At 31.4% G+C, this 12,342-nt stretch overlaps 4 protein-coding genes across 5 annotated transcripts; 2 read left to right on the top strand and 2 right to left on the bottom strand.

Moving 5' to 3' along the window:
• Positions 1-59: 59 nt before the first annotated feature.
• DMAP1 (DNA methyltransferase 1 associated protein 1) lies at positions 60-4,183 on the top strand. The gene is made up of 8 exons (XM_090120398.1): positions 60-524; positions 712-875; positions 1,148-1,366; positions 1,848-1,979; positions 2,222-2,485; positions 2,782-2,923; positions 3,479-3,633; positions 3,926-4,183. The coding sequence occupies exons 1-8, from the start codon at positions 320-322 to the stop codon at positions 4,037-4,039; spliced, it is 1,395 nt and encodes a 464-aa protein (XP_089976524.1). The 5' UTR covers positions 60-319; the 3' UTR covers positions 4,040-4,183.
• Positions 4,184-4,540: 357 nt separating this feature from the next.
• Positions 4,541-5,440, bottom strand: Bka (FCF1 rRNA-processing protein Bka). Its single transcript, XM_090120417.1, has 2 exons — positions 5,275-5,440; positions 4,541-5,203 (listed from the first exon to the last, which is right to left on the bottom strand). Exons 1-2 carry the CDS (start codon positions 5,275-5,277, stop codon positions 4,592-4,594), a joined length of 615 nt encoding a protein of 204 aa, XP_089976543.1. The 5' UTR covers positions 5,278-5,440; the 3' UTR covers positions 4,541-4,591.
• Positions 5,441-6,719: 1,279 nt separating this feature from the next.
• Positions 6,720-7,921, top strand: ND-B14.5B (NADH dehydrogenase (ubiquinone) B14.5 B subunit). The gene is made up of 3 exons (XM_090120419.1): positions 6,720-6,952; positions 7,268-7,411; positions 7,790-7,921. Exons 1-3 carry the CDS (start codon positions 6,793-6,795, stop codon positions 7,837-7,839), a joined length of 354 nt encoding a protein of 117 aa, XP_089976545.1. The 5' UTR covers positions 6,720-6,792; the 3' UTR covers positions 7,840-7,921.
• Positions 7,912-11,419, bottom strand: LOC149908829 (uncharacterized). 2 transcript variants are annotated; one of them, XM_090120406.1, is made up of 9 exons: positions 11,178-11,419; positions 10,959-11,098; positions 10,726-10,759; positions 10,587-10,618; positions 10,345-10,506; positions 10,052-10,177; positions 9,893-9,959; positions 9,073-9,201; positions 7,912-8,862 (listed from the first exon to the last, which is right to left on the bottom strand). In XM_090120406.1, the coding sequence occupies exons 1-9, from the start codon at positions 11,286-11,288 to the stop codon at positions 8,605-8,607; spliced, it is 1,059 nt and encodes a 352-aa protein (XP_089976532.1). In that variant the 5' UTR covers positions 11,289-11,419; the 3' UTR covers positions 7,912-8,604. The 2 variants fall into 2 exon arrangements, with proteins under 2 accessions (XP_089976532.1, XP_089976533.1); XM_090120407.1 differs by lacking the exon at positions 10,052-10,177.
• Positions 11,420-12,342: the final 923 nt, after the last annotated feature.

The following is a 12,342-nucleotide window of genomic DNA, read 5'->3' as shown; positions in this document are numbered from 1 at the left end:
TACTCTAGGCTACTCTCTAATGTCATTTGTCAACTAGACCGTAGACGCAGTCACGCAGGTCTTTTTGATTTTTTGAAGTCACTGTCACGGCATTTATGCAAAATAGTTATTGTAATTATTATTTGTAAAACGTAAATGTGTTGTTATCAATTATTATAAGTAGTAATGAACCTTACAGAATATTAACCATAATAATAAATTAATAAACTGTTTCAAGTCAGTGAGTTCAGTAAAGTAATTTACGTAAAAGCGTCTACTTGACGGCGTTTACTTTAAAAAAGAAGAAAGGAATATAATAAGCTCCAAATTATAACTAACCATGGCAGATATCTTAGATATATTGGATATAGAACAGCCTAGTGCTTCAGAGATAACACGTGATAGTATATTACATGGTGATAAAAATAAAAAGAAATATGTTACCGCCAAAGCCGTACGAAGACCAGAGGGTATGCACCGTGAGGTGTTCGCTTTGCTGTGCAATGATAATAAAGAATTACCTCCTCTACTGCCCACAGACACTGGTAAGTATTTGAAATAATTCAGAGTAACAAGGATGATATTATAAATAAACTTACTCACTTGTAAAACATTCTATGAATAGTCACTTTATTTGAAATTATCCCTTGCAAGTTTCAATTTCATCATAAGTATGCATTAAAAGATTGTAGAAAAATCTTAATTTCCTTATACACCAATATTTTACTTCAGGCAAAGCATATAAGCAGAATAAAGCTAAGCTTGGCATGAGAAAAGTGAGGAAGTGGGTCTGGGCACCATTCACAAATCCTGCTAGAAAAGATAATGCTGTGTTCCACCATTGGAAAAGAGCTGCCGATGAGGCTAAGGAATACCCGTTTGCACAATTCAATAAGGTTTGTAATGATCCCGATATACCTAGTGTACCACCAAAAGTTGTGGTATAAATAAGTTATCAAATTAAGTAGAGTATTGAAATTGTAAAGGATTGTAAGCTGTAACATTCAAACAAGATTTGTTGACTGCCAACCTCAAAAATTTTGCTGATAGTAATGACCGGCTTCTTTTATCGTTAAATTTATTTTCACTATTTTAATCTTTTAACAAAAATTAAATTTAAAATGTGTAATTTGTATTTTTATAAAATATATTTTTTGGTAATTTTCAGCAAGTATCAATACCGTCATATTCCGAATCGGAGTACAATCAATACTTAAAGTCGGAGGATTGGAGTCAAGCGGAAACCGATCATCTCATTGACTTGTGTCAACGATTTGATCTCCGTTTCATTGTGATTCATGACAGGTGGGACAGAGCAGCATTTAGAGACAGGAGCATTGAGGACTTGAAGGAGAGATATTATAATATTTGTGCCATATTGAGTAAGGTAAGGTTTGTCTTTGTGTTTGTTTTATTATGACACTAGCTGCTCCGCGCGGTTTCACCCCCGTGGCTCCACCCCTGTTGGTTGTAGCGTGATGATATATAGCCTATAACCTTCCTCGATAAATGGGCTATCTAACACCGAACGAATTTTTCAAATCGGACCAGTAGTTCCCGAGATTAGCGCGTTCAAACAAACAAACAAACAAACTCTTCAGCTTTATAATATTATATTATGTCATTTAAAGCCATGTTTAATGAGAAATACCTTTCTTCTATATGATTATTACCTGTACATATGAATTTGCTAATATGTAGTTTAATAATCTTTTATATAGTATTCAGTTATTTGTTTATGAATTTATAAAAAAACATTTAGATTAATTCATTCATATTGACTTTTATAAAGATTTAAGTTTCAATCTATATGCACTCCTTAGTGTATGTTTATTCAAAGTAAAATAGTGGAAATATTTCTTCAACAGGTCAAAACTAATCCCTGGTCCAATACAGTGACAATGGTAAATGGAGAAAAAAGAGTATATCACTATGATGCTGAACATGAAAGGAAACGTAAAGAACAACTTAAGAGATTATTTGACAGGACACAGGAACAAGTTCGTTAATTTGTTATATTTGTAATGCTTATAATGATGTTCTGTTTCACATTAGCACTAATTGTTATGTTCATTAATATAAATATTTTTTTACTCTACATGTGTGTTGTTTAAAATTTTATATAATTTTATTCTATTCTATCATATGAATTCAAAAATTTTGTAAGATTGAAATAAACCTTCATATCATTATAAAATTTGCTTCCCACCATAATAACTTTAAAAATAATTTTCTATCACAGATTGACGAAGAGCAAATGCTGCTAGCCGAACTCAAGAAAATAGAAGCAAGGAAACGTGAAAGGGAGAGAAAGACGCAAGACCTGCAAAAACTTATATCAAGAGCTGACATTGGAAACGGAATCACCAGTAATCAATTGAATACCACCACAGAAGGTGCAAATACTCCGAACGCATCGTCAAGTATAGCTCGACGACATGACAGGAAATTGCATAAGAAGAAACTGTCCACACAGCAGAGACCTGTGCGAGCAGTGGAAACAGTGGTATGTTGTTTTTGATTAGTTTATATAGATTCTGGTTTAGTAACCGAAATAATGCTAGTGCATTTTAGTCCTCAAAAAGAATATAAGACAGTTCATTGATTTCAATTATCAGTAAAAGTGCATACACAGTATTATGCTTGCATAATATTATTTATAATTCTGCAATATAACAAAAGTAGCTCTATAATGCTTTTAAACAATGTAATAATCTTATTGCACTGGATATTAAAATAAATCAAAATGAACCTAGGCACATTTTATTTCTAACACAACACGGAAAAATTATATTTTTTCAGACTGTAGAGTGGTCTGGTATAAAGTTCCCTGAGGCTCGCAGCACAGGAGTGTGGTTGCGATCACAGCGGATGAAGTTACCTCCTGGAGTAGGACAGAGAAAGACTAAAGCTATCGAACAGGAACTCCGTCTTATGAATATTGGTAATAATCATATTCTAATCTTCTTCTTCTTAATATATATAAATCTCGTGTCACAATGTTTGTCCTCAATGGACTCCTAAACCACTAAACGGATTATAATAAAATTCGCACACCATTGCAGTTCGATCCAACTTGAGACATAGGTTATATCCCAGAAATCCCACGGGAAAGGGAACTATGCGGGGTTTTCTCTGAAGCACCGGGCGGAAAGCTAGTACCTTGTTATAGAAAGTAATAACTTTTGTATAGGTTCAAGAATTACATGTTCTTACTGAATATGATATCCATTTATGCTAATGAAAATGTCGTCATTCCCAAATATGGGTACCAAATGAAAGTATCATAAAAAAACTCTTAAATGTTTGTTTAAAACTCTGTGTGTGTTGATCTCAACACACACAGAGTCAACACACAACATACAAAAACTATCTAGTTTTTTACATTACAAAACTATCTCAATTAAGTTGGGAAAGGCTTCACTATTCATCATCCACTCTTTGATTAAACTGATTGAAACATGATTTGATATGTATTTAATATCTTCAATTCTTTCAGATATTGCACCCACACCTACGGAGGCTGTGTGCAAACACTTTAATGAGCTGCGCTCAGATTTAGCACTTGCGTTAGACCTGAAGAATGCATTGGCATCTTGTGAATTTGAACTACAAGCATTGAGACATCAGTATGAAGCTTTAAATCCTGGCAAGGTGAGTTTTGTTTATATGAAAAAATTAGTTAAATCATAAAAAAATTGCTCCTCTAATTTTCATTTCACTAGCATAAAGCGAATACCACAGGCTTAAGGCAGAAATATTTCTAAAGTAGTCCTAATAATATATCCTTTATTATTAAGAAAATCTACCTAATTAAGAAATTAGGTAGATTTATTTGTTTTCCGCTTTTATTCTGGGGCAAGGACAAGTAAAGTATATTTATTGATTATATTAGCTTTTTATTTCCACAATATTGCGTGACAAAAATTCTTACAATTTGTTACAGACATTAACCATTCCGCCTTCAATCTGTAATACAAGCACAGACGGAGAAACAAAACCAGTGAGTGAAATCATAGATGTTGTCGGCTCCCCGAGTGCTTTGAATAATACTATCTAGCATTAAGTGACTCAAGCATTTACAGAGTTTATGTGATTTGACACTTATATAACAATATTTAAAATTTATCTACAATCCCTGTTGTGTAAATGGATTTAAGTGTAGAATAAGCGTATTATGAAAATAAAATTAATAGAATGTAGCAAATAAGGTGTTTGATTTCCATTTTCCACAATAGTTATGTTAATTATTATTTTGCATGAAGTGTATATTGTATTTGTTAATCATTTAAAATGAATGATAATAATTTTGTTACTGTATCCTTTAAGAATATTTTCATAAAACAGGATGTGTGTTTACACATTTTTATAGCATTGTATCTACCAAAATGATTTAAGAATAATATTAACCCATTGACCACCGAGCGGCCCGATCGGGCCGAGACACAATAGATTTTCTATTGTGTCTGTGATCCTAGGACTGACGGATTAACATGTATTGAAACAGCCAAACAACCATAATACATAAACCAAACTTTGTTTTAAAATTCGAAACTATAAGCTTGAAATAAAAAGCAAAAATTATAATACAGTAATTTTTTTTACATAAAAATCAAATTGCACCTTTGGGTGCACCATAAGCATCAGGCATTCTTTCTATTGTATATTTGTGATCAGCAACATACATGATAGGAACTCCTGGTATTTTTCTAATTCTCCTTTTCAAATCTTTATCATTGGTAGCTACAATATAACACTTGTGCTGGGTTACCCTTTGCACTATACAGTCATCAGCATATGTCCCTTTGTGTAGACATGCTAGCCTCTCAAAACGAGGATCTTTGATTATTCTTAAAGCTACTCTATATTTACGACCTAGCTTTTCTAATTCCCCTAAAACACAATCAGTTATGTATGGAATACACTTAGCATATAAACAGTCCATCATATTTTGAACTATGTCCAATTTATTCTTGATGGAGAAATTGATAAAATTTGTATCAATTATTACGTGATAAGGAGGGCCGAGTTGTGTGTTATATTGGAAGAATAAAGCAGAACTCGTTTGTGGAACTTCTCGTATTTTCACTGCATTTGGATCAGGTTTCTTTTTTTTCTGTATACCACGATCACTCGGTTTTATTCTGTTATCGTTAAGACTAATCATTTTCTTCATTTGTGCGAAACGCTTTTCGACTATCTTTCTTGTCTTCTTTTGCTTTCCCTGTAAATTAATCACAATATAATACGAGTAATAATAAAACAATAAACAAGAAGTTTGGAGAGTATTCGTACCATTTTAATAAGTGCTTTAACGATAGCTTACAAGTTGCTAATTATTTTGATATTTAATCACGTTTTGTAACCCTTTTGTTTATTTCACTATAACAATTTGTAAATATATCGCCGTGTAAGTGTCCCACAGTCCATGCTTTTTTTGACAGTTCACAAATTGACAACCGACAAGTTTGAAGTCCCGTCTTTAATGAACTTCTAATTGCCATAATTGAAAATAAACGTAGTGAAAATCTAAAGCCTAGCATTCACTACACGCACCGCGAACCGTAACCGTACCCATTCGTGGACAAATCCATTGTCAACCACACAATAGCTGCGCACCTGTGCGTGCACCGAATCGAGAACCAACATGTTCACAAGCATATTATTTGCTGCTGAACTGTTCAGTTATCCTGAGTGGCTTCTTTTTTAGCGCACACAACCACAAATAAATTTATGTTTTCTATTACCTTTTATTAATAATTTACAATGCTATTGTTGTGTCTTTGTGTGTGTTGGAATAAATGGTTTTATTATTCCTTCTCGGCACTTTGATATCGTCGTCATAAATATTTATTTTAATTTAGCTTACTATACAGGGTGTAATCGTTAAGTGTGCACAGGCGATTATTCCGTAACTATTACAGATATCAAAAAACTTTATACTGATATCGAAATTACTTAACCTTATGAGTAAAATGGCCATAATAAATGTATAAAAATAAAACGAGGAATATCCAAAAATGTTACATTTTATTTCCGATACATTTTGTATTCATAGCAGATTTTCGAAGTGACGTCCTCATTGTTCAATACAATGAGGAGCTCTATTTAGTTTCTAAAAGAATTTTCCTTCAAATTTACGAAGTAATTAAAGCAGAAAACAAAAAAAAGTAAGAAAAAGCTATAAATCTTTCATATTAAAATGTACATGGGATATTCATATCTCATACTAAATGTATGGGAGTGTTTCATGTATATTTTTTAGATATTTCTCGTTTTATTTAAAAAAAAATATTATGGCCATTTTACTCATTAGGTTAAGTAATGTCGATAACAGTTTAAAGTTTTAAAGTGAAACTTTTATTACATCGTCTCAAACTTTTTGGTCTGTGTAGCGCATGTCGCGTGTATCGCGGCTGCCGAGTAGGTATACCTACTCGGCAGCCGACCGTCACGCGACATGCGCTACACAAAGCAGTGTTCGGAACCGTTCGAACAGTTTCACTTTTACCGTGGTTTCATAAAACCACACAACATTTTTTTGATATCTGTAATAGTTACGGAATAATCGCCTGTGCACACTTAACGATTACACGGTTACACCCTGTATAATATGTTTACACAAATCTACCATTGACGATCCGACATAGTATTTAACTCTGTGCCGCCCTGTGATTGTACGGATATTTATTTTTATCTATGATTTCGATTTGACACTGACAGCTCAAACTTTCATGTGTTATTGTCATTTGTCAAATTTGTAAAGATTCTTCAAAGGTTTTCTAACAAGGGGTGCTACTCAAAAATACAAAAATGAGTAGCCAAATGTCTGCTATTGATCTTATGAAATTAGGAGATGAAGGAAGAACAAAACCATTCTTAAATCAATATTGGCCCTTTATACTGGGTGTAACTTTTGGCGTTGGCACTGGAGTCGTTATGAATTTCGGGACTCGGCGACCTGTTATGAGTGGTAAGATTACATAAGAACAATAAAAAACTTAGTTTTTTCCATTTCGTTTATTATTTGTGTTTAAAAATACATTAGTCACCTACAAACAAAATAAATTATAGAATATTTTGATCTTCCTGAAATTCTAACCCTATATTATAATACTATTACTACATATTATGTTATTCATAAACGTATGTACTCATACGTTTATTATTTACTCATAAGCATAACTAAAACTTTATAAATAAATCATAAGAAATACTTCAGTACTAAAGACAACCCTATTAGACTTGAGAAAAAATATTTCAACCTAACATGTATTAATGTTTACAGGTATTCAAAAGCATGCTATAGCAACAGCTGGATGGTGTGCTATACTTCAATATTTCACAAAACAAAGAGAAAATTATTTAGCTGAAAAAGAGGCAGTACACAGACATTATATTGAATTACACCCAGAAGATTTCCCTGTACCAGGTATCTAAGTGTTATTTTAGTAAGAATTTTGACAGAATTACAATATTAAAAATTAATGGATTTGATCGAATGAATAATTTATATTAATGTATGTGGCCATAAATGATTATCATGAGTATGTGAATAACCAAGTTCTTGCCACAGAGCCAGATATTGATATCTATATAGAAAGTACATAGCATGCTGTTTAGCAATCAACAATTTCTGGGTTTTATTTTATTAAACAAAAACTAAATCATAAAGCCTACATTACTTGGTTCTTAGAATTTAACATAATTTGGAGATCAGATAATAATAATTTGGAGATTATAAACAATATCATTATATTTAGTTACAATAGATTAATTTAATCTTTAAATATCTTTTTTTTTATTTTAGAGAGGAAGAAAATTGGTGAAATTTTCGAACCCTGGATTCCCATTAGATAAATTAGTGTCAAGTATGTAATAAAGAGCAATTAGTCCAGTGTTATTATGATTTTGTTGAAAGTAATAAATAAATATTAAAACACTGCTTTTTCTTTTTAAATATTTTTATTATTCTGTATACCTTCAATCTATAATGATAATTTATGGAGGAACACAGTAAGTACATGATTTTTTAAATAATAAATAAACATATTTTGTAGAATGTAGAAGCTCTGGAACTTTTTATAAATATAGCTTGTTGCCAAGCCAAATGAACCTTATTGCTGATTAAGCAAAATCATTCCTCCATTGTTACTAACTTTTGTTTATTTATGAACGAACTAACAACACTGATGATCTAAAATATATACAGTAGGCGCTTGCTAATCCGGCACCGGCAATTTTTCCTCTTTGCGGGATTGTCGGAAATGCCGGATTATCGAATTAGTATAGGAAATAAGACTTCATATTTAAAATGGTAAGTTGAATTTATTATAAAAAAAAATTACATTTAAATTAATTAAAATATTAATTAATTATGTATTAAAATTACATATTAGGTTCATCATTTGCGACGTTTTCGTTCAGTAGTCCGGCGTTCAGCTATGTGAAATGCCGGATTATAGAGCGGGCTGTCTGAGTCCCGAAGTGCCGGACTACCGAGCGTGCCGGATTGGCGAGCGCCGGATTATCGAGCGCCTACTGTACTATCTTGTACTATTGGGTGCATTACCCGCATTGAACTAAATCAATGACAATTTTCAGCTCAAGATGGTATAAAGCTATTCATCCAAATACAGAATGTGTAAAAATATCTTTAATCCCCTTGTCTTCATATGGCAGTGTGTGGTTTTGGGGTATTAAGGAATGTTCTTGGTTTTTATTCAAATGTAAGCTAGGAAAATGACTTGTTTCCTTTACTGATGACGATGGTAAGTTTTTAACTTCGTCCACATCAACAATATCTATGTTTGTGTTGAAAGCATCTGTTTGAGATTCGTGTTCGTTTGGTACACAATCGTGTTTTCTTATTTTGTGCAGCCGCTGAAAAAACATTATTTGTTATTCTAAGTAACTTAGTAGTTAACGCATTTCTTTGTTGACCAGAAGATAAAACAAACTTTATAAGTAAGTACATATAATGAGAAATACTTCAGTACAATATAATTTGGAATGCAAAATTTATCCCATATTCATGAACGATTTTTTTTTATTATTTTTTTTTTTCATACAACAATAAAATATAAAACTTACTAGGTCCCTATTATGAGAATAACACTTCCCACATATATCACATTTAAAGTTTTTTACGCCTGTGTGTTTTGTCATATGCCTCGTTAATTCACTGGACGTAATAAATGCCTTGTTGCATGCTGGACAAACCTGTTAAAATTATAAAAAAGATAAATAACATTTATTAATAATATCCAATCCTACTAATATTATAAATGCGAAAGTTTGTGAGGATGTTTGTTACTCTTTCAAATACTACTAAACCGATTATAATTAAATTTAGCACACATATAAAGGGTGACTTAAATTAACACATAGGATAGATTTTATCCCAGAAATCCCACAGGAACGGGAACTATGCCGGTTTTTCTTTGAAAACGCAGGTGGGGCTGCAGAAAGAAACTTTGTTTATCATATACAGTGGTGGACGTTCAATTAGAAACACGTAACACGATGAAGTAGTCATCAAATTTATTTACATTTGTGTATTAATGTATTAGAGATTAAGCATTATTTCATATGTAATAGAACACCCGTTTATCTAGTTTTATAAGAAATTGCTTGATTTAATCAAACATTAGCTTAAATTAATAAAATTAAACAATTTTAAGTCAAGTCTGATTTCCGAGTATTTTCAGTCTGGACAATAAATTAGAAACATCTAATCTAGATAAACGGGTGTTCTATTACATATGAAATAATATTTAATCTCTAATAAGTTAATAGATAAATGTTAAATGAATTTGATGACTACTTCATCGAGTTACATGTTTCTAATTAAACGTCCACCACTGTTCACTGTATGTAGATATATAGATAATTTATAACAATTGTAACTCACATGGTCTCTCTGTCCTGTGTGTGTTTTTATATGAGCCTGTAAATTGCCTTGTGCAGAAAATCTTTTGCTGTAAGTAAATATTATACATGTATTAGATTACACCTATATAATTTTATAAAGAATAGAAAAAAATTTGATCACGAAGCGGGTAGATTATACCTGCATACTTCACATTGGAATGGTTTTTCACCAGTGTGCATTCGCAAATGTATTGTGAGATTATGCTTTTGAGTAAATCTTCTAGTACAGAAAACACATGCAAACGGTTTTTCTCCAGTGTGTGTCCTTAAATAAAAATAACTATTTAAACTTTTTTAAGTTTCACTCAAATTACATAAATTGAAAGGTGAGATAAATAATTGAGTAGAGATAAGAAAGAATAGCACTAGCAAGCAACTTAAGTATATAACAATATTTACACTTTAAAAAGTACTGTTTTTTTTAATTCTTACCAAACATGCGTTTCTAATTGCGCTTGGCATCGAAATTGTTTATGACATTCATAACATTCATGCACTTTTTTTGGCTTCACTTTTGGACCTCTTTTAAGTTTATCACATTCTGGTTTCTTTTTATAATTGGTGCGAGATTTTTTTCTTTCTCCCATACATTTACTAAAATCAAATTTTGCATAAATATATTAAGAAATAATTGGGTAAAGGAAGAATATTCAATAAAAAATATTTATTAATACCATTTCTTTATAATTGTTGTTTTAGTTGTAATCTGAAATAGGAAAAACATTTTCATTAGCAAAAGCATTAATTTACATACCAAATGTAAGAAAGTTTAGATATTAATTAATATATGTTATAATTAAATGTAATACTCACAATAGGATCAGTGTTAATATTAGCATCTTTATATCTGGAAAGATAAATAAATATTTATTAATTAAAATTTGAAATATATCAATTACTGTGAACTACGACACTGAATTACTGTACCTTCTATCTTGCTCTTACTACTACTGTTATTTTCTATAATTACAATTTCAGTTATGTGGCCTATCAAAAGGTTCTAATTCTATTCACATGTACATTTATTGCTTGTGTTTAATACTTACTTGCTTGTCAACTCCAGACCCAAATATTGCCTCAATCTAATATCCGATCTCTCACAAGTCTGTTTGAAATGAAATGCTATTCCCAATTTGTAAGCGCAATTGCTACACATTTGTTCTGGCAGTCCATCGTTTTTTTGTATCTGCATAGTTGAATTATTAACGAATTTTAAATAAAAAGTTCAAAAATTATTCATTGTTTAAGCTATATTCCCAAGGTACCTTTATATTGCTACAGTATTCTATCATCTCACATAGCGATAAATTGTAATTTTTCGCAAATATAGACGTAAGTACGCCTTCCTCTAGGCATATTCTACAAATTTTATTCATTACTATTATTAATTGAAAAGTGACAAAAACAATATTCCTCTATGTGGGATAATTTTTTATTTATACTATTGTAGTATTTAATTACTATTATTTCAATATCAAAGATTTTTCTGATCCTGTATTTTGTTATTTGTAATGAGTAATGAGTATGATATTTGATAAGTTGTCACTTGTCAGATATTATGACAATTAACATGTCACGCGTGACGAATGGGCGTATTCAGAAAGAAAGCTTGAAACTTATAAGCGCTTATCGGCGCTTGTCATGTTCATATATTTTCCTGCGCGGGTTGACAGCACTGACAGGAAAATATATGAACATGACAAGCGCCGATAAGCGCTTATAAGTTTCAAGCTTTCTTTCTGAATACGCCCTATGATGTGAGCTCAGAGGAATAAAATCACAGAAATAAAATAAAGGATGTGAGTACCAAAATTCAAAAACGTAGATTACGTAGATACTCTTACCACCACAGACTATACTATTTCATTAAGGTCATCCAACAAAATAAACGTTATAACAGAAAAAGATAGAGAAAATAAAATAAAAGTAAGATTAAACTAGATTACAATAATTAACATTATTTAAAATATTTATGTTATGGATTGCCACTACATGGCATTTTTATAAGAATATCACTCAAATCATACTCGAGACTTTTACATTGCAATGTGGTTAAATTTCTACGTGATAACTGATTGATTGTAATCGTACAATCTTTCACCTACATCTGTAGAAAATTAAGTTGGTCAGTGGTCTAATGCTATAAGATAAAACAATCTGCCTCCGAAGTAGAGTTGTAAAAAACTCATTGCCGCTATTATCTATTCAGGTGCTGTTAACTTAGTGGTGCCGGCTTATTTCGCGTTCTGCGAACAAATAGTTATCTAAATATTTAGGGAGCCTATGAAAAAAAAACCATTGTTACCCGGATGTGGGTTTTTCTTTGAAAAAAACCATTGTTTCAAAGAAAAACCCGCATCCGGGTCGGGATAAAAAGTAGTAATGTCTAATTCAGGGTCTTCAGCTAAATTTAGAAAAAAGATGTGGTAA

Source organism: Colias eurytheme, chromosome 4, assembly GCF_061535395.1.
Source record: "Colias eurytheme isolate Ceu_HAF_F1 chromosome 4, ilColEury1 Martin Lab GWU primary, whole genome shotgun sequence".
Lineage (NCBI taxonomy): Eukaryota > Metazoa > Arthropoda > Insecta > Lepidoptera > Pieridae > Colias > Colias eurytheme.
The sequence above is the reverse complement of the archived record's forward strand: the minus strand, read 5'-3'. Positions and strand labels throughout refer to the sequence as shown.